Source organism: Pseudoliparis swirei, chromosome 9 (assembly GCF_029220125.1).
Source record: "Pseudoliparis swirei isolate HS2019 ecotype Mariana Trench chromosome 9, NWPU_hadal_v1, whole genome shotgun sequence".
Classification (NCBI taxonomy): Eukaryota; Metazoa; Chordata; class Actinopteri; order Perciformes; family Liparidae; genus Pseudoliparis; species Pseudoliparis swirei.
In genome coordinates this window covers 9,430,888-9,457,263 of record NC_079396.1, presented here as the reverse complement: position 1 = coordinate 9,457,263, position 26,376 = coordinate 9,430,888, and the positions used below count along the sequence as shown (strand labels likewise).

Here is a 26,376-nt window from a genome sequence, read left to right as displayed (position 1 = left end):
GGGTTGCCATTTTAAAAAATCAGCTTGCATAGCAAATCTTAAGTAGAGCTGCATCACTATGTGCTATTCTTCACCCTGCATCTCTTAATCTTTAATGTATTATTTTCCTGCAGGCTGTGACTAATATCAACACCCTGCTGGACAAAGCTGACCGGGTCTACCACCAGCTGATGGGCCACCGGCCCCAGTTGGAGAGCCTCCTGTCTAAAGTCAATGAGGCTGCACCGGAGAAACCACAGGTCAGACACAAGAGCGGCCTGAACAGTATTTTTAAGTCAAAATTGAGGTATACAAATATGTGAAGGAGGTCTCTTTGACTATATTTTCTATTAATTGAAATGTATGCAGTGCACAGTGTCTACTGATCATTCATACACGTTCCTGGGAAATGTATTAATATTAGGGCTGTCAAGCGTTAACGCGTATCTATGCGATTAATTTGGCCGCGATTAACGCACTAAAATATTTTAACGCAATTAACGCAACTTTGTTTACTTCCGGTGTGCGTTGAAGTTTTTGCACTCTGAGTGTCAAACCGCGGCAGTCCGCCTCCTTCCTCCCGTCTGCTCCTCGATATTCACAGAAAAGCAGAGGGCGACGTGTCGGTGACGCGGGGCGGAAGGTGCAGGGGACTTTTTTTTGTTGCTCCGCCCCGATGCGCGCGCAGACACGCCGGCACGGAGCTCTGCGGCGCGCGAGACGGAGAGCCGAGAAGAGTGACCGACACGTCGAGACAGAATGACATGCTGCTGTAGAGACGACCAACAACAGACGTTTAGTTTAATAAAAGAACAAAGATGTCTTTAAGGAAAGAACCTTACATTACTTCTGCTGTAATCTGGCGCGATAGAGAACATTACAGGGGGCGGGGCCTCACCCTGATAGAATGCTGGGGGAAACACTGGGATGTGTCATATGCAAAAGACTTTAAAAGGTGAATTTACATTGTTTTGTAAAATCGAGAAAATGAGCCCAGACTCCAGAGGGTTAACGTGACATATTTGTCAGTTTACCAAGGCCACTGGTTCTGCTGCTGTTGAATGTTAAAGATGACAGGACCAATGTGTCTCAAATGCACCTTTTCTTACTAATCTGGATGTTTCACTGAAGAAACAATTTATCATTCACGATATTAAATACCTCGCTGACACTATATATGTAGGAGCCTCTTTGAAAACACAGCTCTGTGTGAAGTTTTGTCTTTAAAAAAGAATACAATTAAACAAGTGTCTGAAATACACGCTGGCTGAAGGGATTACTCGTTCATTTCGAAGATTTTGTCTTTAAAAGAAAAAAAAACTTAATCGCGATTAATGAATTTCAAAATGTGCGATTAATTAGTTAATTTTTTTTAATCGATTGACAGCCCTGATTAATATACAAGTCTTTCCAAAATATTTTCTCAACAAATGTGAAACTCTAATAGACTTTGATTGCTGCTGACCATCAGTTTTGGTCTGGCCGTAATACGTCAAGTCCTTCTCATAAGTCCCTCTGGTAGAACTTCCCATGTGTGACATCAGGTCATCATCATAGTACTAATAGTATGTTTTGTAGTTGTGTATCTTGGAAATGTTGATTGAAGCCTGTTTTCCTCTTGTCCTGTGTTTCCCTCAGGATGACCCTAATGCAGGTGCAGGACTTGGTACGTCCTCTGCCAATGTGAACCGATACATTCAGCAGCTGGCTCAAGAGTACAGCGGAGACTGCAGGACATCATTTGATGAACTGTCCAAGATTATACAGGTTGGAGAGGAACATTTTTACATTTTCTCAGTCAGGGCATTAGTTTGTTCCCCTGCTCACACATCGCCCTGGCCATTCTTTTTGTTACAGAAAGTGCTTGCCTCACGAAAAGAGCTCCTGGAGTATGATCTTCAGCAGAGAGAGGCTGCCACCAAGTCATCCCGCAGCAGCCACCAGCCCACCTTCACCGCCAGTCAGTACCGCGCCCTCTCCGTGCTGGGCTGCGGACACACCTCCTCAAACAAGTGCTATGGCTGTGCCTCCGCCGTCACGGGGCACTGTATCACACTGCTTCGAGCACTGGCCACAAACCCAGCCCTCCGGCAGATCCTGGTCCTCCAGGGTCTCATCCGTGAACTGTTTGAGTACAACCTGCGGCGAGGTACAGCGTCCATGAGGGAGGAGGTGCGCCAGTTGGTCTGTCTCCTCACCAGGTTTGTCCCTCTCCCATCTTGTGGTGAAGTAGGAGAGTTATGTAAAAATGGAAACATTTCCATGATTTTAACTCTGTGTATATAAAGCGTGGCGCGTTCAGGGACAGTGCATTTTAGATTGTGAAGGAGAGACTGTACAGGGTCGTTTGTAGCCTTTAGGGACGTCTTCTTGTCATTGTCCTTGACAGATGTTTCCCTCACTGTTATATGATCCACTGTGGGTTATAATGCTCAATAAGCTTTTGGAATGACAGCATACACTGTACAGCTAGGTTCATTCCTTTTACATTTAACCGTGTACGTATAGAGGTTATTGCAGTGGTGATTAAATATCACTGTCTCTTGTTTCCTCCATATTATCTTGCTTCAGAGATCATCCAGATGCCACCCAACAGATGAATGACCTCATTATTGCCAAGGTGTCAGCTGCCCTCAAAGGCCACTGGGCCAATCCTGACCTGGTATGTCCTCTTACTTGTCCGACTGCAATCGGAAGATATTGTGAAAGAAGCATTGGGATTGAAACAGCAACGCTCCTGGATTTACTGGTTTAACTTTGTCTGTGATTTCAACAGGTCAGTAATCTGCAGTATGAAATGCTCCTGCTGACGGACTCCATTTCAAAAGAGGGAGGATGCTGGGAGTTACGATTGCGTTGTGGTAAGCCTGATTTCCTTAACGCTTCCGCTCCGACAGAATCAGCCTGTGGGGATTCATTTCATGGGAGCTTCTTATGCACTAATCTGATTTACTTTTCAGATTTCTGTCTTTGGCCTTACGTGCCTTTCTTGTGCGTATTGTAGCAATTCTGTTCTGATTATCTGATGTTTCTTGAATTAACACTTGGATTTAACTCATTAAATGTAAGAATGTTTTTAGCTTTTGGAGCCTTAATTATGTTAGGGAAGTCGTTTAACTGGTCAAAGTTAGCTTTTTATCTAATGGCATTGTATTTATTTTTTCCCCGCTAGCCCTCAGTCTGTTCCTCATGTCGGTCAATATAAAGACACCTGTAGTGGTGGAGAACATCACTCTCATGTGCCTGAGAATCCTGCAGAAGCTGATCAAGCCCCCAGCTCCCACGAGCAAGAAGAACAAGGTAATATGGTTTAACTAGCATTCAGCTAATGGCCTGTTTAGAAGGTTTACAAGCGACAACAATGAGTTTTCATTCACAGTTACGACTTGTTTGTGTCATGGTCCCTCACACAACAGTATCTGTTTGCTTTTGTTCATAGGATGCTGCTATCGAGTCCCTGACCACAGTCAGGCCCTACAGTAATGAGATCCATGCCCAGGCCCAACTCTGGCTCAAGAAGGACCCCAAAGCATCTTATGAGGCCTGGAAAAAGTGTCTCCCAGCGAGATGTGAGCACCGAGTCTTAACAAATATAAATAATATCGGTGTAGCAAAATGGTTCTGTCATTGTTTTGCTATTAAACAATGTAAAGCTGTGATGATATGGTTTTCACTGTTAAGTGTGTGATAACCACAGGTCAGGAATCTTTATCAAAGCCTCAGGGGAAAACTGAGTTGCGAAGGCAGTACCTGTTGGAGAAGTATGCTTGGAAGTGGAAGCAGTTCATGAGGTCCAGAAAAGGGGAAGGCCTCTTCCCTCGCTTGCTCAAACTGAGCCACAACAACTGGCTGCGACAGGTACATTTCTTTTTAAAATACTTTTTTGTTGCAAGTACAATTAGTGTTCTGCGTGTTTTTGTTATTAGTGTCAGAAGTGCATATATTTAGTTAAAAATCGAATTTTAAAATTGAGGAAACCTGATGCATATTATAGCTTATTTTACAAATTTGTTACGTTCATATTTTTTTTACGAAAGTTTAATTTGTTGCAGGTCCTTTTCACACCTGCCACTCAGGCAGCCAGACAGGCCGCTTGCACTATTGTGGAGGCCCTAACCACAATCCCCAGCCGCAAGCAACAAGTCCTGGACCTGCTCACCAGGTATGAGCCTCAAGCAAGTTAAGAAAATGTCACGTTATGCAGGATTAGGAGAGTTAATAAGTTGTCATGAGTTTACTGTAAAAATTTCCCCTTTATCAAAGGTTAGTTTCGACAGTTTGGCACTGGAGGTTAGCAATAATGGAAATGTTACATCATTTGTAATATGGCTGGTTTTGCTACTGTCAGTCAAATCCCATGCTTCTTCGCCTTATTGAGGGTTAACGCATGTCTCCTGAAGTAGAAAAACTGTTAAAATACTCAACTAATATCAAGAAATGGAAAATAGGCTGAAACTCAAATTAGGTTTGAGCACTGTATGTAAAATGACTCGCTGTGTGTTTTTGTGTGTGTCTGTCTGTCAGCTATCTGGATGAGTTGAGTGTAGCTGGAGAGTGTGCGGTGGAGTACCTGGGTCTGTACCAGAAGTTGATCAAGCCAACACACTGGAAGGTGTACCTGGCAGCCCGCGGAGTCCTGCCCTACATCGGGAACCTGATCACCAAGGTAATTGCCCCAGTTCAAAATAATTTGAGTCTTTAATAAGATCAAACATAGAAATATAAATGGTTTCCTTAAATATATGAGAAATGTACCTGCAGTGAAATAAACTTTATAAATGTTTTTTGAACATTTCATTACTCAAATTCAATTTCATTACATCAAATGTTTGACATATATACTGTAATTAAATATAAGAGTAAAGTTATCATATGTTTAAATCATACTTGATGTCAATAAAAGGCAAATTTCAATTCTCCGTGTAATTTTCTGTTCAGGAAATAGCCAACCTGCTGTCTCTGGAGGAGGCGACGCTGAGCACAGACTTACAGCAAGGCTACGCCCTCAAGAGCTTGACTGGTACGTCCGAACATAAAAATAGATATTACAAAGTACTGCAGGGTTTAGAAGAGACTTTCAAAGCCATTAGAATAAATACATTTTATAACGCAAGTAAAAAATATATATTTTGGCCTTTTCTTGAATATTTATGTGTTCGGTGCTCTGCAGGACTGCTCTCTTCTTTCGTGGAGGTGGAGTCCATAAAGCGGCATTTCAAAAGTAGGTTGGTTGGCACAGTGCTGAACGGCTACTTGTGTCTGAGGAAGCTGGTGGTGCAGCGCACGAAGCTCATCGATGAGACGCAGGACATGCTGCTGGAGATGCTGGAGGACATGACAACAGGTCTGTACTGATTCAAGTTCAACACACAGTTATCTAACCAATCACAATTAAGAAGAAATTCAAATGATTTTAATTTGTCTTTCGGTACTGCTGTTTACAATAAATGAAAAATGCCACACAAAAAAGTTCTGAATGAGATACTTCAGCAACGGTCCATTGTGTATTGTTTATGTACATCAGCATTGTAAATCTTGTTCTGCTGGTCATAGGTACAGAGTCTGAAACCAAGGCCTTCATGGCAGTGTGCATAGAGACTGCTAAACGGTACAACCTGGATGACTACAGGACACCTGTATTCATATTTGAGAGGCTGTGCAGCATCATCTATCCTGTGAGTTTCCGTTGCCCCGGTGCATTTCTATTAGAAAAGTATTTCAGCATAATGCTGAATCCAGGGATTTGTCTTCATCTGGCGCTTTTGTTTCATCCGTTTGTGTGTAGGAGGAGAACGAGGTGACAGAGTTCTTTGTGACCTTGGAGAAGGATCCTCAGCAGGAGGACTTCCTGCAGGGCCGCATGCCAGGAAACCCTTACAGCAGCAATGAGCCCGGCATTGGCCCTCTCATGAGGGACATCAAGAACAAAATCTGCCAAGACTGCGACCTGGTGGCGCTTCTTGAAGACGACAGTGGCATGGAGGTAAAATGTGCATTTAGTCACTTAAAAATAGATATAATTTTATTAAACTTCCATTCACGATGTATTTATTGCTGTGATACCTGTTTTGATACTAACTTTGTATCAAATTCCTTACGGTTCCTTATTTAAAATCTAAAAGCTGACTTGTTGCAAGACATTTCTTTGATGCGTGTCTGTTTTCCTCAGCTTCTGGTAAACAACAAAATCATCAGCTTGGATCTGTCAGTGGTTGAGGTCTACAAGAAGGTCTGGTGTCCGACAAATGAGGTACGAGTGCTTATGAGTTTGACAGTGAATGTTTGATTTAGAACATTTTTAATGGAAGTTTAAGCATCTTTAGGATCTGTTTTCATACGTTTGATTACTCATCACAGTGGTGATGCAAAACATAATCCAATCAAGCCTGCCCCTTTTTTAGTGGTCTCATTTCTCTTTGAAAGACTTCCCAATACAGAAGTTAAAGAAGCTCAAACATCTGCTTCACTGAGACTTTAAATGCTTCCAGCTCTCCAAATAGTGCAATAAGGCAATTTCTGTTACTCATGGAGCTGGCTGGCTTTTTTCTCCAAGGGTGAGCCGATGAGAATCATCTATCGAATGAGAGGTCTGCTGGGAGATGCCACGGAGGAGTTCATAGAGTCACTGGACTCAACCACAGGTTAGATTTACAATTCATTTACAGTATTTCTTTCCTAGACATCGCATATATTAATGCCGTTTTACCTGTGTGCAAGCCAGTCGCCTCAAGGACCTGGTCTTTGGATGGAAAAACATGTAATGCTTACTTTTTGTTTATCCCTCCATATAACAGATGAAGAGGAGGATGATGAGGAGGTGTACAAGATGGCAGGAGTCATGGCACAGTGTGGGGGACTGGAGTGTATGCTCAACCGGCTCTCTGGAATCAAAGATTTTAAACAAGGAAGACATCTTCTCACAGTAAGCCCTTTGCAACACAACTTTAGTCATTGTTGGTTTTCTGACTTTTCAAACGTCTTCTACAGACAATAATAATAAAAAAAGTTTGGATTTCGAAAGCTGATGAGTGAAATTGTATCAGATTTTCATGCTTAAACTCGATTACAATTGAATGAATTATTTTAACGCTTTGCTTTACATATTCCAGACCAAATACAGAAAACGTTGGTTACAAGTGTGTTTCACGCAATAATCCCTTCTGCAGTCCCATAACCTCCAGATAAAATCGGAGCTGCAGAGTGACACGTGTGCATCTGTCTCGCTTACAGGTGTTGCTGAAGTTGTTCAGTTATTGTGTAAAGGTGAAGATCAACAGGCAGCGGCTCGTCAAACCGGAAATGAACACACTCAACGTCATGCTGGGAACACTGAACCTGGTGAGAGTTACATGGGCTTTATACGCGCGTGTTTAGGAATATACCGTAAATAAAACTAGATTAGCACTTCAGTGGCACTTGAATGGCACTTACTTATGGTATTACTTATGGTATTACGTGTGGTATTACTTGTGGTATTACTTATGGTATTACGTGTGGTATTACTCATGGTATTACGTGTGGTATTACTTGTGGTATTACTTATGGTATTACTTGTGGTATTACTTGTGGTATTACTTGTGGTATTACTGATGGTATTACTTGTGGTATTACTTGTGGTATTACTTATGGTATTACTTGTGGTATTACTTGTGGTATTACTTGTGGTATTACTTGTGGTATTACTTGTGGTATTACTTGTGGTATTACTTATGGTATTACTTGTGGTATTACTGATGGTATTACTTGTGGTATTACTTATGGTATTACTTGTGGTATTACTGATGGTATTACTTGTGATATTACTTATGGTATTACTTGTGGTATTACTTGTGGTATTACTGATGGTATTACTTGTGGTATTACTTATGGTATTACTTGTGGTATTACTTGTGTTATTACTTATGGTATTACTTGTTATTACTTGTGGTATTACTGATGGTAGTACTTGTGGTAGTACTTGTGGTAGTACTTGTGGTATTACTTGTGGTAGTACTTGTGGTAGTACTTGTGGTAGTACTTGTGGTATTACTTGTGGTAGTACTTGTGGTATTACTGATGGTATTGCTTATGGTATTTTTGTCGTTTGACTTTCTTTAAGAAATGTTAGTTTCTTGATTTTTGTTCTTCTGATATTGTCCTCATGGTTGATGCACATGGTCGCTTTGGATAAAAGCGTCTGCTCAATGACGTGTGATGTAATGTGGTGTAGTCTGATTAGTGGGTAGGAGGGTGATTCTGTCGTCACTCTATTTGTTACTGTCCGTGTTATAAGAAACTCCATTTCCCCTCAGGCTTTAGTGGCCGAACAGGAGAGTAAGGACAGCGGTGGCGCCTCCATAGCGGAGCAGGTTCTGAGCATCATGGAGATTATTCTGGACGAAGCCAATGCAGAGATTTCAGAGTACAAGGTAAGCATCTAAACCAGACGCAGCCTTCTAAGTCAAGAAGCAGACGGATGTTTGACATCATAATAGTATAAACACCTGTAAATAAACTTCTTGTAACTGTAAATTCAATGCTTGTGTCTTTTGCAGGGTAACCTGCTGCTGACGGGAGACACGGATCAGCTGGTCATGTTGTTGGACCAGATCAACACCCCGTTTGTGCGCTCCAACCCCAGCGTGCTGCAGGGTCTGCTGCGCATCATCCCATACCTGTCCTTTGGGGAGCTGGAGAAGATGAGAATCTTGGTGGAACGGTTCAAACCATGTTGCAGCTTTGACAAGTGGGCAGCGCTCAGCTTCTACTTACAAATATACACACATTGAAGCTTTTAAGATGGATAATGTTGGATGGATAGAAATATTTACAGCTATTATTAAACCAGGCTGATCATTTCACATACATTTGTGCCACTCTGAGAACCACACCTGTTCCGAGAGTCTTCGGGTTTTTAAAGTTTATGACTCGGTAGAATTGACCCTGGCTTTGTTTTCGAAGGTACGACGAGGACCATAGTGCAGAAGACAAAGTGTTTTTGGATTGCTTCTGTAAAATTGCTGCTGGGATCAAAAATAACATCAACGGCCATCAGCTGAAAGATCTCATCCTCCAGAAAGGAATCACGCAGATTGCACTGGACTACATGAAGAAGCATATCCCCAATGCCAAAAAGTAGGTCTCCTTACATCTCCCAGACATGTGCCCAGAGTCTATTAATACCGTTGGTATAATAAAATATCTGTGCTTGATTGATAAAGCCATTTTCTTCTTGTTCTCTTCACTCTCTCATTAGTCTGGATGCAGAAGTTTGGAAGAAGTTCCTCTCCAGACCAGCTCTACCCTTCATTCTCAGATTGCTCCGGGGTTTGGCAACCCAGCATCCTCCCACACAGGTACTGAACATTAATATACTCATTTTATATCGTTAATGTTCCAATGTCTGGAGGACTTAAACCCGTTGGACAGCGTTCGCAAACTTTGCATCAACAACACTTTGGCAAACAACCGGCCTGTCTCACGTGACGGGTTGTCGTCTTCTCTTCTGCTCAGGTGCTGATAGGCGCAGATTCAATAACCAACTTGCACAAGCTGGAGCAGGTATCCAGTGATGAAGGCATCGGCACGCTGGCGGAAAACCTTTTAGAGGCGCTGAGGGTGCACAGTGATGTCAAGCTGAAGATTGAAGCGGCCCGCAGGGAGACCAGATCTGAGAAGAAGCGTATGGCCATGGCCATGAGACAGAAGGCCCTGGGGACACTGGGCATGACGGTACGCCCGTCTTCTCTGATCCAACTTTAAATTGTTCTCCTTTTTTCTTTTTCTTCACTTTTTTTAAAAATGGTGTTCTTTGGTATCTCCACCACTGACACTTTGTTTCATTAACACAGTCCAGGGTTATATTGTTTCTTTTTGTCTGTGTGTTGACCTTTCAGACCAATGAGAAGGGTCAGGTGGTGACCAAGACCTCGCTGTTGAAGCAAATGGAGGAGCTGATCGAGGAGCCGGGCTTGACCTGCTGCATCTGTAGGGAAGGTTACAAGTTTCAGGTACACATCCATGATTCTGGAAATATTTCTTTATTTTGGATTAAATTAGGAAGACACAATGAAGTATCAGCGAGTGTTCTGAATCCTAAATACAATTTATGGTGTTTTAAATTAACATTTTGGTCTTTGTGTCCTTTGTCCCAGCCAACCAAAGTCCTGGGTATTTACACCTTCACGAAGCGCGTGGCCTTGGAGGACTTTGAAAACAAGCCGAGGAAGCAGCAGGGCTACAGCACTGTGTCGCACTTTAACATCGTCCACTATGACTGCCATTTGGCAGCTGTCAGGTAGCACCAGTACCACCATGTACCTGCTGATGTTTAGACGGCCATTTCATAATAATACAAATGAATTAATTCCCATCTGATCTTCTCCCTGGGGCAGGCTGGCTCGTGGGCGAGAGGAATGGGAGAGTGCTGCTCTCCAGAACGCCAACACCAAATGCAATGGGCTGCTTCCTGTGTGGGGCCCACATGTGCCAGAATCAGCCTTTGCTACATGCTTAGCCAGGTAGACTCATCCATCAGCACACTGGAGGGGTGTCACAGGGTAGCTCTCCAACAAAAACACCACTTGACACATTGTGATAGACCAACCGGTCATGTGGTTTGAAGCCGGCAGTACTGCAATGACTGTGTCCCCCATTATATCTATAAATAATCTATCGATGTATCTTATCAATGATGACAAATTAAATATGTATCGTTTCATGAGTATTGCAACCGGCTCGGGCCACTGTGCATTACACAGCGTCGGTCTCGTGGGAGAGGGCCGGCCGTCTTTGAACTAGCCGACATCTCCAGGTCGACGCAGTGAGGCGTTGCTCTGTGAGGCTCGCGGTGAATCATTCCCAACTGGACTTCTCTCTGGCGCACAGGCACAACACATACCTGCAGGAGTGCACCAGCCAGCGGGACCCGACGTACCAACTCAACATCCACGACACCAAGCTGCTGTTCCTCCGCTTTGCCACTGAACAGTCGTTCAGCGTGGACACGGGAGGAGGAGGACGAGAGAGCAACATCCACCTCATCCCCTACATCATCCACACTGTGCTCTACGTCCTCAACACGTAAGTGGCCTTTCAATGGGATATGTCTCGCCGAGTAAATGAAATTGTCTGTATCAATGCTCAGCTGCTAGATAACATACAAACCAAAGGTCAGCCGATCTGACCATTCACCATCCAGCTGCTACAGTTCATGTCTGTTCCTCCTCATCTCACTTTGCTGCTCTGCAGGACACGGGCGACGTCCCGGGAGGAGAAGAACCTGCAGAGCTTCCAGGAGCAACCGTGTGAGAAGTGGGTGGAAAGCTCATACGAGGTGGAAGGGCCGCACTATTTCACCATCTTGGCCATGCACATCATGGCGCCTGAGCGCTGGAGGAGTTCACGCTTATACTTCCTACGAAGACTCCTGGTCAACGCACACGCCCACAAGGTCTCAGCCGTCTGCACCAACAAGTAGGACCCTGAACTCATTCCCTCTTTCTGTTGCTACTGTTTTACTATTTTGCCTTCTTGTTATTGCATTATTGCAATTAATAAAACATAAACAACTCTTTAATCCGATACACACTTTACTCTGTTTTCAATCTCTGATTTTAACTGGAGGAGATGCTTTAATCTGCACTCCTATGTAGTGAATAGAGAATCTATTTTGAATCGAAGCATCAGATACCTAAATATTACCATGCTGTGTATGTTAGAGTTTAATATGAAAGTGAAAATCCAAGTTATCTCTACCAATAACCTCTTTTTCCACTTTCATCATCAGACTCACAGATAAAGCACCAAAGGAATATGCCGTCTACCGCTCACCTCTTCTCTTCTGGGCGCTGGTGGATCTGGTCTACGACACGTTTCGGGTAAATATGTTACAATCTCAGAGCGACTGGGCATCTTGATGCCACAAACATCATTCAGATACTTTCCTGTTCTTGTTTGGATGTTGTGAACAATTGGCCGCTGATCAATCATTTCTTTATCTCGGTAAAGTTGCAGGTGTTTAACAGTGAATGAATGTTAACGTCTAATCAAAGGCTTGATGGTGACGGCAAATACAGAGCTGACTGTTTCTTCACTCCTCTTCTTCTTCTCTTTGGTCGTACAGAAAGTTCCCACCAGCAACACGGAGGGGGGCTGGTCCTTCTCGCTAGCAGAATATGTCCGTCACAACGACATGCCCATCTACGAGGCCTCCGAGCGCGTGCTCAGGGCCTTCCAGGATGAACTCATGCCAGCTGAGTCCTTGTCAGAGTTCTGTGATGTCGTAGGTCAGTATACATGCATGCATTCCTGAAAACCTTTATACCTGCCCACTTGTTATCAAAATGAAGAAGTAGAAATACTCCTCATGCTTTTCCTTCAAATTGAACTCAAAATGGGAATTCATTTGTAACAAATGTGGTTGAACTGGGACGGTCTCTAATGCAGCTCTAGTCTCCACTCCTGACATTAAAGCTCTAAACTGTGATGTGAATTTTATTCAAATACTTGACTCCATGTTTCTCTTCCAGGTCTTCTTTCTGAAATCGCAGACCCCGACCTCTTCCTGCAGGAAGTGTTGAACTCTTTGCCCTGATGGCCAACCTCAACACACACACACCCTCAACACACACACACCCCCAACACACAACAACCCTGCAAACAGTCGGGACACCGACCAACTGAAAAAAGATGTTCTCTTTTTGCACACACACACACACACACATAAAATATACACATTGCCTCTCACTCCACTCCTTCTCCCATATGACAACTTTAAGCTTAAACTATGTCTAGTCGAGACAGTCATCCACTTTTGGCAACATCTCTAACGTTTAACACAAAAACACAAAGCTGTAAACTTCACTAAAACAGAGTTTACACTTTGCCTCTGCGTCAGATCGCTGTCGTCCAGAGCTGGTGGTTGAAACCAGAGACATTTTGTTTATTTTCTGGTTCACGGCTGTTATCGCCAACAAACATGAAACTTCACCATTGTTCTGTCTTTTAAGGACATCACAGAATGGCGGGCTGAGAGAATAAAACGTGTTGGTTGGTTGATGGGAATAACAAGGGAATTCTGTTTTATCTTGGAAACCCATTCGGCTTTCAACCCCCCCCTCCCTAATATTGGGCCGCAATGTTCTGGTTACTAAAAATGTTTTGTGATTTGACGCACCACGTGTTACGAGTGGCATTTGATTTTATCTTGTTTTCATTATTTGATTTAAGTTTGTTTTTGGCGTTTTAAAATAACACGGCCTCAGTGTCTCATGGTTGCTGGCTAAGCTGTCCTTTTCTTCGGGGCTCTTGCTGTTTGGTCTGTAGTCTCGAACGGGATTTCGAGTGATGGATAAAAAGAAACGATTTTTGATTTTGTGTGTATGCATACGGTTTCTTTCATCATCTTGTGAAGCAAAATGGTAAAAAGAACAATGAGTAAAAGTGTGTTTATTTTCTTTCCCATAAAGCTATGCCTTTGTGACAAAGTGAACTTTGGACTTGTGAACGTTTCCATCTGTTGCAACGAAATATCAGACCTGTCTACATTAATAATAAAACAGACCTACATTATATCCTTAAAACACTTTTTTTCTTTGACTAATGTTTCTTCCCCAGCAGTTTCTTTATTTCTGTCAATCCTCAGAACAGATTTCTGGAAAGCAACGTGCCGCTGAGTTTCATCCTCGGCGCTCGACTTTCAACTTCCAGACCGCCCAAAAGGTGCTGGGTGGTCCCTGAGCTGGAGAGCTGACTGCATGGTGTGGAGATCACCTGGTGTATTGTTAATACTCCTCATCCCGCTGCTACAATGTTCAACTGTTGCTGAATGTCTGCTTTTTTAATTTAGCCTATGATTAATAAAACCCTTATAATTCCAAATGTGATTCTGTGTAACTCTTCTGTTCCAGCGCTGTGCACACAAACAGGTCGGAGAGATGTTATTAAATAGTAATAACAGCTCTGCTATGTGATTATGTCTGCTGGGTAAAAGGCCTCTCAGGAAGCAAAGAATAGATGTGTTCAAAATGCAGATTTTATAGTTAAAATCTCAAAGATATGCATTTCTCTCTCTTTGGCAGCACATTTGACGTTAAGCGCTTATTCCAGATTTGTTTTTGGATCTCACTTCCCAGAGGATCACCACTTGTGAATGTTTCCACAGACACCCACTGTGTTATCATACAAGAGTTCCATAAAGGCTCAACCACTGTGATGACTTGACAGGCATTCATTGAAATGAAAATCTGAGATTCTTACTTTAATATGTTTTGGTGTGAACATAGCATAAGGGTTTTGTTTGATTAGTATTACTTGAATTAACCACTGCAGCTGTTTATTGCTTTAGGGCTTCTCTGAAAAAAATACATTATTTGTCTAAAGTTAGGTAAAATGCAGCTTTGGGTTACAACGGCAACCTTCGTGCATTGCCTTTAGAATATCTGCTGTTTCCTCACCATGGATCCTTAAGCAGGGCATTAAAGTGTAAAAGGCTCCCGCTAAATCTACACACAACATACAACTGCACACCTGGGTTGCCAACAGTCTGATCACATCATCACATCAAGAAACGGATCACATGTCAGACTTTTGTGTTAACTATTCTAAGAGAAATGTCCACTAGAGGGCGATTTTTACTAATATAAAACCTTAACCCGGTTTCTTAATCTAAACGAAATGTAAACTATTATAACCACTGAACTAAATACATTAATGGTTACATTTAAAAATGTCTTGTAATAATCTACCATCATTACTAGTGTTCAGAAATAATGTTCAACACAAACTGTTAGAAAAACATCACTTTATTTTTGTCTTTCATATATATGAGGCACAAATTGCACATCTCAGTTATGACAACTAAAATGACATCACTCGACAAAATGTAAAAACATTTACTGAACAAAGTATGCATTGGCATACACATTCTCCCTTTTATACAAAGGAATATGGCTTTCGTTAAAAGAAACCTGGCAACATGGTCTTTAGGTAGTTTCAAGGAGTACTGAGGCTTAAGGCACAGAATGCACGTTTAAAGGCCAATAACATCACATTGTTTATGATATACATCGTCCATCTTTTCCCATCTCCTCCCCAGTGGAGGGGAAGCGCCCCACAGAAAACCAGATTCAAAGTCCTTTTCCATCTGTAGAATGTTTTCCATTTGAAGCGTCACCTTGAAAATGTTCCTTACTTCGAAGCTTGTGGACACACACACACACACACACAGTCCCACACATCCCACCTCATTTCATGTTGTTCTCATGTGTATGTCCACTTGTTACTGGCAGCACAATGGTTCCACGTCCTCAGCCGGCGAGGGGAACAGCCGCATGGCTTCTCTGGAGGATTTGGTGTAGCCGTTGTGGAAAATGAAGGCCTTTTTCACGGTGAAGAAAGAGACCGTCTTGTCCCACACGTCCACGCTGGACACCCCAGTGTTGAGTTGGCTCTCCACTGCTGAGCGGAGCCTCGCTGCTCTGTCTGTGCACTTCCTCTCCAAAACCATCATCCTACACATGCTGAGGAGAAAACAAAAGGGGGAAACATCAGATTAATGCTGAACACAGAATTGACACCAGATTTAAATGTAGCCGTTTATTGAAATCCTCAACTGGAGAGCAATTTCAAGGGCTGGTTCTCCTGCTGCCCAAAGGAGTTTCATTGGTGATGCTCCTGTCATTGATTAACAAATGACAAATGTCTTCCCAGATTTAATGTCCCTGTTAGTTTGTATAGTCCAGAGACTCTTCATCGATTGAAAACACATCCCAAGAAAAGAGGTTGTTGGTGTGCTTTCTCAACAAAAAATCCACCTCCATTGTCTCAGGGTGTGACAGAAATCTCAAAAACTGGCAAATAAAAACACATTTTCAGTAGAAATAAGTTGGGTGAATTGACCCGAACAGATTATTTTGATCACCTGCCCCAAAGCAATTAACGACTTTCAATTTAACATAATAAATAAGTCTTACTCCAGAGTCACATTCCTGTATCAAGTCCTGGTCCTGATAACAAAACATTGCTATGACCCCAGAATAACCTTGACAGACAGAAGTTCAAAGAAATTAGTCCAATGAACTTCTTCGCCACGCGAGTGTTCCCCGTTGGAGCTTACGTTGTGTGCTGATCCCTCATGGTGCATCCGCAGTCGGTCCAGGCCCGTGCCGGCTACAAGAGGCGGTCAGAGTAATGATTTCTCCCACCGCGACGTCCTCCTTTATATACTTAGACCAACTATCCCATCGATTTAATGTGATGCTGGTTCTCACAGGGTTTGGCCAATCACAAAGCAGTATTATGACAATAGGATGTGAATGAATTAGTTGAATTCATGGGGCACAATGGCCCCAATCCAAACAAACAGGTGGGAGGGGCCCTTCGTTGAACTCCCGTCGCTCTGCCGATGCGCCACGACGAGGGAAATGTCCTCGTGATTGTATCGACTGGGAGTGATATGTGGTGGGAACGCGGAGGTCACATGTCAGTCTGAGGACGTCCCGAGAAGTATCTGAACAAACATGGTGGGATTAGATATTCATCTGAAGTTGAACGGCATGAGATCTGCTCGAGCAAATGTAGATAGAGTTGCCTTTTAAAGACCAGCTATCTGTTAAAACCATCTCAGGCAGGAGTATTATGCTATTATGGTGTATTAGGTTGCCAGTTCTTGTTATAGTTCAGTCCTTGTGTGTGTGTGTGTGCTTTTTCCTGAATCAACTATTTACAACTTTTGATCTTGTGCATCTATAATCTTTAGGCCTAAGCCGTGCACGAGGTATCCCTCTCTCCACACACACAGCCTATTCTCTTATTTAACTTTCTGTCTCTATTTCATCCTCTCCAATTCTCACGGTGAGCGTCTCCCATGCTTGATTGGATGACAATAGCGTACTATCCGCCCAGATGGTGTGCCTGGAAGCCCTGTTGACAGCACTGTGTGTGTGTGTGTGTGTGTGTCTGTGTGTGTGTGTGAGGGTTGGAGGGGGGTTGGTCACTCAATCTTTGTTCGATGGGGCACACTTCCTTTGTGCAGCCGGCCTCAGTGTCATTAACACTGAAGTGTGGGAAGCCTGGGACCACAGCGGCTCCCACGTCCCACACTGGCAGGAAGGGAGCGTGTGACTGAGACGTGGCCAGCGGCAGGCAGGTCAGCCAGCTGTGTGTGTGTGTGTGGGGAGAGGGAAAGTGAATGAGAGTGTGGCTGTGTGCATGAGTATGGGTGGGTGGGTGGAGGGGGTGGGGGGGTCAAGTTAGCCTGATGTGTGAACATGTGCTGGGAGTGTGGAGACTGTTAGGATGTTGACACTTGAAGCAGGTTTCTTGTCTTACAGTTTAAATCATGTTCACCTACCGTTAAATTACAGTTTTGAACTTCAAAAGCATTTTTAGAAGCAACATTTCAAGTGTTGGTGTTGACTGTACATGTAATGTCAGTAATAATGCCTTTTTATACCGGAAACGGTACGATAGGTCGAAGTTCATCTAAGTCTATAAAATATGATGGATGTTTATATTAGAACGTTTGAATAATTATTATCTTTAAAGTCCATCTTGCCCACTCCAAACCATGTGCGAAGAGAACAAACAAAACAACAATGCAGAAAGAATGTTGTCCTGTTAAAACTGTGTGGGCCAAAAAAGACACTGCACGCTCTCTTCTTCACCAAGTTTATTTGAGTCTCAAAACCCCCTGAGAAGCTCTTTTTCCTCTTCCTCTTTGAGACGTCTCAACTGTTGCGCCGCGCCACGAGAAACGTCTGCCGTGTCAAACTGGTGGAAGTGGCTGCATGTTGGCCCTCCGTAACACCCACGTGTGCTTGGTGCCGGAGGCACTTTGTGCTCAATGATGTGGCGGTTGAGATGACATGAGACAGCGGCGTGCTTCCCTCTGGGGTCACCACTTTCCCATATCAACACAAGCACTGGGTCAGTCTCCCAGCGACATCCCCCTCCTCCCTCCCATCCCCTGAACCCCCCCCCCCACCCCACCCTCCCAGCGCACTCTTTCTCTCGCAGTCTATTCCTCCACCTGCTCCCCGGAGACACACTCATTGTCCCCACGGCTATAAGCACTTCATTGAGCATGTGGCAGCCCTGCGTTCCTCAAAGCCCTTCCCAGCGCTCTCATTGGCCGGGAGGACTGTGAGAAACTCCAACAAGCCCAAGACCCACACATTCATATGGAGATTTGGGCGTATAAATACAGGGCAGAGGCAGAGGAGAAGGCAGCTCAGATTCAACTGGCTCTTCGAACCGAGCAGGAACGCGCTGAGCTGACAGCTATGGCACCCACTGTAGTTGGACAAGCAAGCTATCCTAAGGAACACCTGGCTCCTGTGCATAAGGTACATCGGATTTCTACTCAGTCACACAACTCCCTTGTTGAATAGTGTTCGAATGCTACGAAAAAAAGCGTGATTTCATATTCTAACAGATTTTTCTCGTATCTTTTCCTCAGATGAGAAAGCCAATGGTCGAGAAACTGCGCAGAGACCGCATCAACACCAGCATCGAGCAGCTGAAATCTCTGCTCAGTCCCGAGTTCGTCAGGCAGCAGCCCGACTCCAAGCAGGAGAAGGCGGACATCTTGGAGATGGCCGTGTCCTATCTGAGAGTCTGGCAGCATCAGAAGCAGAAGGCCGGCGTGACCTCTGGCCTGATGGCGGGCGGCGACGGCTACTCTCGCTGCGTGCAGGAGGCGGTCAGCTTCCTGTCGCACTGCGACGTCCAAACTCAGGCCCACCGACGGCTGCTCAGCCACTTCCAGGGCCTGCAGGCGTCCAGCCACGCTTCCTGCACCCTCTCCCCTCCCGGCTCGCCGCTCCATCAGATCAGCTCCGGCAAGCGTGTGAGCGAGGCCAGCAGCGCCCTGTGGAGGCCCTGGTAGGATGGAGGCAGCATCACCTCCTCCCAGAAAGAGAGAGAGAGAATGAGAGAACTAAGTCTGTGAACGTCACAGACAGAAAGTTGAAGACTCATTGAAGTCGGTTTCCTTTTGCTTTGGCAGGAGATTCAATATTGTTGAGTGTTTTACTCGTGTGGCGAAATCGGCACAATGTGCCAGTGTTCCTTTGGAAGGACTGAAATGATCAAGTTTTACTGAGCATGTACACCGCGTGTATACACGTTATACGCTTTACAATTTAAAGTGCTCTTGTTCCTGTGGGGAAAAAAAATACTTTTGTTTGTTTGTTTTGCAAACATCCCTGAGTTGTTGTGTTGTAACACCCCCATGGGGTGGAAACTATTGAAGTGTCTGAGACACTGTTTGATTTCTGTGTCTGAACGACTGTCTGCCTCTGATACTGAGTATCACTGACAGATACATTTCATCAGCTTGTTGCTGATGAATCACAACATCCTTTCATTCAATCCCATGGATTCACTTTGACTGTAAATCTTATTCTGATTATACTTGATTATGACTATGTGTAACCATTATTTGGCCGATGTGTACCTGTTTACTGTTCAGTTGTCATCTTCATAATGGATGTGTGAATACCTTTTATAAAGGCATGTTGTGTTGACATCAATCTTTACTGAAAGAATCTGTTGAATTGCTTCCTTGAGAAGTTTGCCTTTGAACTTGAAAAATAAATGGGAAACTTCACGAGAAGTTTTACAAACATAAACAATACTGGCGTCTTTATTTCCTCAGAAACCTGCAGCGCTGAACACGTGCCGGTCGTGTTTGAGAGCTGACATTAAGTCGGGAATGATTGAATGAGTTATCAATGACGAGGAGAGCAGGTCGAGGTTGTGTTCTGGTCAAGGTTTGAAAAAATAGATATATCCATTCACACAGAGAGCATATCAGCAGCTAGCAGCAGCTCCACGAGTGTGCCTTGCTCAAGGGAACAGCACCATATAAATCAATGGATAGATTGATTGATTGATTGAGAATCCCGTAGCACTCTTTTTAGATAATTTGAAAAATGTGCTACTTTGTGAGGTAATCATAGCTTCCTCTAACTCTGCATAGCCACTGTGTTTGATGCCATTGAGGCCCGGTAGGGCAGTGCAATCATATTTTTAACAGTGAACACACTTTGCATGGTTTGTTCTGAAGAATTGTAGAAATCCAACATTCGTCAACACACAAACCAAATTGTATTTATTCTTGTACCAAATAAAAGGCAATATAATAATATATACTGTACACATGTACATGTTCAGGAGTTGAACACAAAGTATAGTCCTAGTAAAGTTAATGGATGTAAATGTGTTTTTTGAAGTAGACTGATTTGTTTGCAGTATGGATTATGACTTTTTCTGGACGATGTATCTGAATGACCTTATTGCCCTTCAACAAATGAGATGAAAACACCTGTATGTTAAAAAATAGATCTATTGATGCTCACGGAAGCTTTTTACTTCTCCAACTTCGATCTTAATCGTGACCTCAGTGTTTCCAACATGGGGATCATTAACGTTTTCTCTCATCTGACCCCACTGGTGCACAGGTGTCCAAAAAAATTTGAAAAACTGGGGTGACACCCCCGAGCACATGACCCACTTCTGTTGTGGCGGCGGTGACATGCTCTCTCGTGGTTGAATTATGTCTCGAGTGCCACAAAAGTCTTTCACAACTATTTGTGTGTGCAGAAGTTGTGGAGAATGTGCCATGCATGGGACTTTCTCAGGGTCGAGTTGTCCAGGCCAGATGGTCTGGCTGAAGCTGCCTCCCCCTTCAACAGGAGATCAAACACCGTAGCTAATGTGATGTGTAACAAGACACACTTCTATTGTCCCCGTCTCTGGGCCAGTGAATAGGCACCGAGTGTGGGAAACGGGAGATATCACACTCACAGAGAGATGGCTGACGGGAAGCCGCTCTGCGCCGCCGCAGGTCTGAGCAATGGCCGAGACTTTATGGCAGGAATTCAGAGCTCTCAGGCCGCTGGTGGGAGGGGAACTCGTCTTCACACACACTTGTAGACAAAGACCCCCGGCAGCCGTGCAGTGCACACTAACTTTCAGAGGAGGCACAAATTCACACAAGCATGTGCACAATGAAATCAATGGAGAGGACAGATAATAGAGCCAAACATGGACGTGACTTGACAGATTTGGCGGTTTCTGTGCTTTCAAATGTTGCGGTGGTGACAAGAAGATGGCTTAAGACACAGTTTACTTATACCTAAATATGAAGATGTACAGAAAGAAAGTACTGGAAATTAAAAGCATTTGGAAGTAACTACATTTATTTGTAATAATATTAGAAGTCATTCTATTTCAGGTCAGTTTATTCTTTGTCTTTCACTCACTGTTTTAAGTCACTTTCAAATACCTCCATTTCATTTATTTCTCAGCTACAGGTTTCTAAGGGACATATTTGAATGGGCTAGTATTTCTGTTGTGGCATTTCTACTCTGACTAAATGAAGACTGCTTGTTTAGCATTGTGGATGGATGTCTGAAACCTTAAATTGAAAGAGTCCACACAGCCCAAAGGCAGACAGGCTGCTCTGTGCCAGGCAGTGAAGCCAGTTGACTTGATTTTTCCCAGATGGACCGAGACACAGAGTTTCTGTTTGTCCCGCAACAAAAGATCAATTAACATTCCCAGTGGAGCATTGAGGAGCGGCATGGCTTTTGTAGCTCATTTACCCTGATGTGGAGCACTGGTGGGAAACTGGGGAGACGGGGCTACTCACACTGCACCCACAAGGCCGGCTTCACATCTGGGGCCAGCCAGAGAGGAGGCCCTCAGAGGCACACTGCCAGCCCGCTCGTAATGCCATTGACTCGACTCTAATTTGACACAGTTCCCTTTCAACAGGGTCTGCAGACCTTTAGGGGAAGTCGGAAAGGAGCGCATCATGATCGATTGCCTACATTCTTTAGCAGAACTATGTGACTAATATGTGAAAAAAAACTACAATAATCCAAATGTGATTCGTCTCACCTCATGTAATTCAACATGCAGTACAGTGACTGAAACAAAATCCATACGAAATTAAATGAATTAAATATTTACAAGTGAAAAGTTTGCGATAATGTTCAAATACTAAAATACCTCACGGTTATCAGTAATATGAGCGGTGCAGTCATACTCATACATATGTTTCATATGGTTTCACACTCATACAGGTGTCTCTAGCACTGGCACCTGTGCTTGGGTCACTTGAGAGTATATTTGCGTAGAGTAATATAAAGGCATATTGCTTATATTCATGCCTTTGATCAGTGTCTCTCTTCAGATTATTGCAGTCTTCTTCAATTCAATTCAATTCAGTTTATTTAGTATAGCCCAATATCACATATGATGAATTTGCCTCAGCGGGCTTTACAATCTGTACACATAGACATCCCTGTTCCAGGACCTCACATTGGATCAGGAAAAAATCCAAAGAAATAGAAAAAAAACTTTCACGGGGGAAAAAAAGGAAGAAACCTTCAGGAGAGCAAGAGAGGGTGGACAGAATCAATAGATGCCATGTGTACAGAAGGAAGCGTTCGAGTTACATAAACACATTCAATGAATCACACATCACAACCTAACATAAGGCAACACGTAGTTGGAAAAGCAACAGGTGGAAATTGAAATGATTCACCTGCAGCCAGTTGAGGTTAACAACGTTGACATCCTCCCTTCCCGCTCCTTACTTTCTCTCGTAGTTTATCTTCTCCAGTTTGAACGCTGTGTTTCCTAACTGGGGTCAAGCTGCGACCAAAAACAACAAATATTTTTTTCTGTTCACCTGCTCTTCTGAAAACAACATTTTCATACAGATTCTCTAGTCTGCTAACCCTCCTCTAAAAATGCTTTTTAGAGGAAGACACATGAGAAAATGAAAGCCTTCAGTTTATAGTGTTTTATTGCAGTGAAGCAATTGGTCCTTAATTGCAGTTATCCCCCTTTGAAGGTACCCACTTGTGTGTGCCTAACATTATTCTACACCTACAAATGTAATTTAGACATTCAGTCCATGATCAAATCTCAGATGACCGCTTGATAACATGTTAATTACCTGTTGCTTATCTTGGAAAACATGCCACGCACAGATACATGCTCCCTGAGTTATTGACATGTCTTCCATTGTTGTGCTGGGAGTCCCACTGGTCAGAGTGTGGGAACCCCAGCCCTGCCTGAGCCACATGGCTTTGTTATGCTAATCTCCCAGTATAAAATGAGGAGCAGCCCCTCCAGGGGCATCAGAGCTAACACTGCAGTCCATGCTATCTTAACCTGCACAGACATGGCTCCTTGCTCATCCAACTACTCCTCTATTCACCACATCAGGATCTCGGAGAAAGAAACCATCAAAGTGAGTACACCGCAGAGGCGTTTATGGGCTTTGCGTCAGCTTTTATGGTCAAAAATGCACACGTTGTTTATTGCTGATTTTAATCATGAGCTCACCTATTTCCCTCCAATTCCTCAGATGAGAAAACCTATTGTGGAGAAGATGCGCAGAGATCGCATCAACAGCTGCATCGAGCAACTCAAGATCATCCTGGAAAAGGAGTTCCACAAGCATGAGCCCAACTCCAAGCTGGAGAAAGCCGACATCCTGGAGATGACTGTGAGCTTCCTGAGTCAGCAGCTGCAGGCGGGCCTCTGGAAGAGCGACGGCAGCCAATGCTACTCTAACTTCTGGAGGGACTCTGTGCACTTCATGTCTGCTGGATCCAACGCAGAGGCCTCTGTCACTCCTGTGCAGGGCCTCCAGCAGCAGAAGCAGCAGCTCCATCAGGCCCAGAGAGCCGGCAGCTCCTCCCCAGTCTGCTCCACCCTCAGGCCCACAGCGCTGCAGGACAGCAGCAGCAGCAGCCGAGGCCCGGTGTGGAGGCCTTGGTAGAGACTTTGACACACAGACACTCTGAGACCTGAGGGGACTCTCCCTCACTATGTAGGAAATGTATTTCCAGCCTGCTCATTCACGACGGGTTTCCTTATTGTCTCATCACATTGATGGACAAGTAGTACGCGCAAAGGCTCTCACTTATTTGAAGGTTGTTGTGCTTTAACTGTGATTCACATTTGATGTTTGCTTTTCCTTTGTGTTTAAAAAGCTGGAGGTAGATTCTGAGTGATCTTGTGAAATGACTGTTTACTCCAGTGGAGTTTATCTTTGGACCGCCTGATGTAACGGTATCTGACATACTGTGTCATACTGACAGTTGCTGTTGAGAATATTTCTCTTCTGTTGTGAATGATCTATGCCAAATTGTATGTATGAGGATGATGATGATGGCGTGTTTGTTGTAAATGGATGTTCATATTAACATTTTTGTAGCTATTGCTGTTTTGCTATCACATTTAGGCTCTTAAAACGCGTTTCTAACATTTGTATGACAAATTATTACAAATAAAAAGATACAATCAATAAATTCAGAGTTTGTGTTTCATATACAAAGTATTAATATTCCTATTGTTATTTGGAAATCTGTTAAAATGTCTCTTTATAATAATAAATACAAAATAAAAATACATATATATGTTCATACTATTTTTGCATAAACTTTGATAAACTTCTTCATAAAATTGTTTTAAAAAACCCTAAACCAGCCATAAGAAAACACACAATTACACACCTTAAACACTTAATCATATTATTTTTTAGCAAAGCCTATACTATAGGCTATTCACAGCAAAGAGATCTACAACAAAAAACATATTTTTTATCAAAATCCAAATTTAACATTTAGTATTTTAGAACTGTTTTTGTTACATTTGTGGAAATTCTCTTTAGATCTTGACAGCAATCAATAAATCAAATGCTCTGACGAAGAAGAAAAAAGGGAGGGGGGATAAGTCTCTGTGGCTGTTGCGGGTAATAAACCCGTCCGATCGTTACCTACATGTTTACCTGTCTGTCTGTCTGTCTACTTATACCTGGTCTCCCACAAGCAGGAAGCTCAAGCCGTGAGCACTGACATTAGCCATGGTCTATCTCTGGATAGGAGGGAGACCTGAAGGGAGTCAGTGTTGCCGACTTGGCGACTTTCTTGCTTGATGCCACTACTTTTGGAGCTCGTGCTGCTGTCACAACTTTCATTGAAAAAGAGTTGGCAAAACTGGGCTTGTTTTTTAAATTGGATACTCATAATCTAGTTTACTCTTGCTGGTTTCTCCAATGTTACTTACTCAAGTTTAAAGTTTTGGTAAAAACTAACATGCGTTTCACAATTATCCTATCCTAACAAAATAATACACACCATACACAAACGACCTGCATTTAGTCAGATACTTTCTTCCTTTATTAAAGGCAAATAAGTCACAACAGACAAGTTCAGTAAACCACTCTATAAACGTGACATACATTTGAAACTTCAGAACAAGTTATTGAACATTATTTTCCGTGACAAAAAGGAACAGGAATAAATATCTCACTAGGAGGCATGAGGACACTGTGATATTGTTTCACGAAGAGAAGCACTGTTGCTCATGTGTTGTGAATGATCTCCAGCGTGAATCGGGGATTAAGAGGATAGAATCCCTCTTACGAATCTTTCATCAATATGATGAAACTCTAAAAGCACTCAGTAACATCGTGAATGAGCAGGCTGGAAAAATATTTCCTACATGGTGAGGGAAAGTCCCCTCAGGTGTGAGTGTTCCACACCGCACACAGCTGTCCTTACACGGTACGTACAGTATGCATTCAATTGGGACAAGCTGCTTCATCCTAATATCACAAGTTTGACCCTCTTGCCCATATGCGAGCTCCCAAAAGAGCATGCTGGATGCATACTGCAAAATGTGAATGGATGAAGTAAGACATCTTGCTATATTTGGCTGACTGCATTTGGCAGTTGATGCATTGGTACATACTTGATCTGTTTCTGGTATAATAAATATGGTGGCATTGAAATGCACAGAAAGTCTCTACCAAGGCCTCCACACCGGGCCTCTGCTGCTGCTGCTGCTGTCCTGCAGCGCTGTGGGCCTGAGGGTGGAGCAGACTGGGGAGGAGCTGCCGGCTCTCTGGGCCTGATGGAGCTGCTGCTTCTGCTGCTGGAGGCCCTGCACAGGAGTGACAGAGGCCTCTGCGTTGGATCCAGCAGACATGAAGTGCACAGAGTCCCTCCAGAAGTTAGAGTAGCATTGGCTGCTGTCGCTCTTCCAGAGGCCCGCCTGCAGCTGCTGACTCAGGAAGCTCACAGTCATCTCCAGGATGTCGGCTTTCTCCAGCTTGGAGTTGGGCTCATGCTTGTGGAACTCCTTTTCCAGGATGATCTTGAGTTGCTCGATGCAGCTGTTGATGCGATCTCTGCGCATCTTCTCCACAAAAGGTTTTCTCATCTGTGGAAGTGGAGAGAAATAGGTGAGCTCATGATTAAAATCAGCAATAACCAATCAGACATTTGTAGGGCACAGCCCGTAGAACCCAGTACTCACTTTGATGGTTTCTTTCTCAGAGGTCCTATTGAGGTGAATAGAGGAGTAGTTGGAGGAGCAAGGAGCCAT

The 26,376-nt window shown here is 43.5% G+C and overlaps 4 protein-coding genes across 10 annotated transcripts in view; 3 read left to right on the top strand and 1 right to left on the bottom strand.

The window, feature by feature from the left end:
• The window catches only part of ubr4 (ubiquitin protein ligase E3 component n-recognin 4), a 51,710-nt gene extending 37,866 nt beyond the window's left edge, over positions 1–13,844 (top strand). For all 7 annotated transcript variants that reach the window (XM_056422285.1, XM_056422281.1, XM_056422282.1 and 4 more), the window contains 31 exons: positions 114–239; positions 1,618–1,746; positions 1,837–2,180; positions 2,551–2,641; positions 2,756–2,840; positions 3,152–3,279; positions 3,419–3,548; positions 3,677–3,837; positions 4,032–4,141; positions 4,504–4,645; positions 4,918–4,999; positions 5,150–5,323; positions 5,533–5,654; positions 5,765–5,962; positions 6,149–6,229; positions 6,533–6,620; positions 6,774–6,901; positions 7,210–7,317; positions 8,271–8,387; positions 8,514–8,704; positions 8,920–9,093; positions 9,215–9,314; positions 9,472–9,690; positions 9,855–9,968; positions 10,113–10,255; positions 10,353–10,478; positions 10,846–11,040; positions 11,209–11,433; positions 11,747–11,837; positions 12,083–12,245; positions 12,489–13,844. In XM_056422285.1, coding sequence (XP_056278260.1) covers positions 114–239; positions 1,618–1,746; positions 1,837–2,180; positions 2,551–2,641; positions 2,756–2,840; positions 3,152–3,279; positions 3,419–3,548; positions 3,677–3,837; positions 4,032–4,141; positions 4,504–4,645; positions 4,918–4,999; positions 5,150–5,323; positions 5,533–5,654; positions 5,765–5,962; positions 6,149–6,229; positions 6,533–6,620; positions 6,774–6,901; positions 7,210–7,317; positions 8,271–8,387; positions 8,514–8,704; positions 8,920–9,093; positions 9,215–9,314; positions 9,472–9,690; positions 9,855–9,968; positions 10,113–10,255; positions 10,353–10,478; positions 10,846–11,040; positions 11,209–11,433; positions 11,747–11,837; positions 12,083–12,245; positions 12,489–12,553 — 4,350 coding nt within the window. In that variant the 3' untranslated portion in view covers positions 12,554–13,844. The remainder of the gene's footprint in view (positions 1–113; positions 240–1,617; positions 1,747–1,836; positions 2,181–2,550; positions 2,642–2,755; positions 2,841–3,151; positions 3,280–3,418; positions 3,549–3,676; positions 3,838–4,031; positions 4,142–4,503; positions 4,646–4,917; positions 5,000–5,149; positions 5,324–5,532; positions 5,655–5,764; positions 5,963–6,148; positions 6,230–6,532; positions 6,621–6,773; positions 6,902–7,209; positions 7,318–8,270; positions 8,388–8,513; positions 8,705–8,919; positions 9,094–9,214; positions 9,315–9,471; positions 9,691–9,854; positions 9,969–10,112; positions 10,256–10,352; positions 10,479–10,845; positions 11,041–11,208; positions 11,434–11,746; positions 11,838–12,082; positions 12,246–12,488) is intronic.
• Positions 13,845–18,017: 4,173 nt separating this feature from the next.
• LOC130199703 (transcription factor HES-5-like) lies at positions 18,018–19,589 on the top strand. Its single transcript, XM_056423421.1, has 2 exons — positions 18,018–18,305; positions 18,419–19,589. Exons 1-2 carry the CDS (start codon positions 18,141–18,143, stop codon positions 18,845–18,847), a joined length of 594 nt encoding a protein of 197 aa, XP_056279396.1. The 5' UTR covers positions 18,018–18,140; the 3' UTR covers positions 18,848–19,589.
• A 3,572-nt stretch (positions 19,590–23,161) lies between these two features.
• Positions 23,162–24,217, top strand: her12 (hairy-related 12). Its single transcript, XM_056423815.1, has 2 exons — positions 23,162–23,230; positions 23,348–24,217. Exons 1-2 carry the CDS (start codon positions 23,162–23,164, stop codon positions 23,762–23,764), a joined length of 486 nt encoding a protein of 161 aa, XP_056279790.1. The 3' UTR covers positions 23,765–24,217.
• A 1,577-nt stretch (positions 24,218–25,794) lies between these two features.
• Positions 25,795–26,376, bottom strand: LOC130200058 (transcription factor HES-5-like). Its single transcript, XM_056424008.1, has 2 exons — positions 26,308–26,376; positions 25,795–26,211 (listed from the first exon to the last, which is right to left on the bottom strand). Exons 1-2 carry the CDS (start codon positions 26,374–26,376, stop codon positions 25,795–25,797), a joined length of 486 nt encoding a protein of 161 aa, XP_056279983.1.

Bases quoted from the DNA above. Each gene is read 5' to 3' on its own strand.
- LOC130199703 (XM_056423421.1), top strand. From the start codon at position 18,141: ATGGAGATTTGGGCGTATAAATACAGGGCAGAGGCAGAGGAGAAGGCA. The intron at 18,306-18,418 runs GTACATCGGATT...TCTTTTCCTCAG, and splicing joins ACCTGGCTCCTGTGCATAAG to ATGAGAAAGCCAATGGTCGA.
- her12 (XM_056423815.1), top strand. From the start codon at position 23,162: ATGGCTCCTTGCTCATCCAACTACTCCTCTATTCACCACATCAGGATC. The intron at 23,231-23,347 runs GTGAGTACACCG...CCAATTCCTCAG, and splicing joins CGGAGAAAGAAACCATCAAA to ATGAGAAAACCTATTGTGGA.
- LOC130200058 (XM_056424008.1), bottom strand. From the start codon at position 26,376: ATGGCTCCTTGCTCCTCCAACTACTCCTCTATTCACCTCAATAGGACC. The intron at 26,212-26,307 runs GTGAGTACTGGG...CCACTTCCACAG, and splicing joins CTGAGAAAGAAACCATCAAA to ATGAGAAAACCTTTTGTGGA.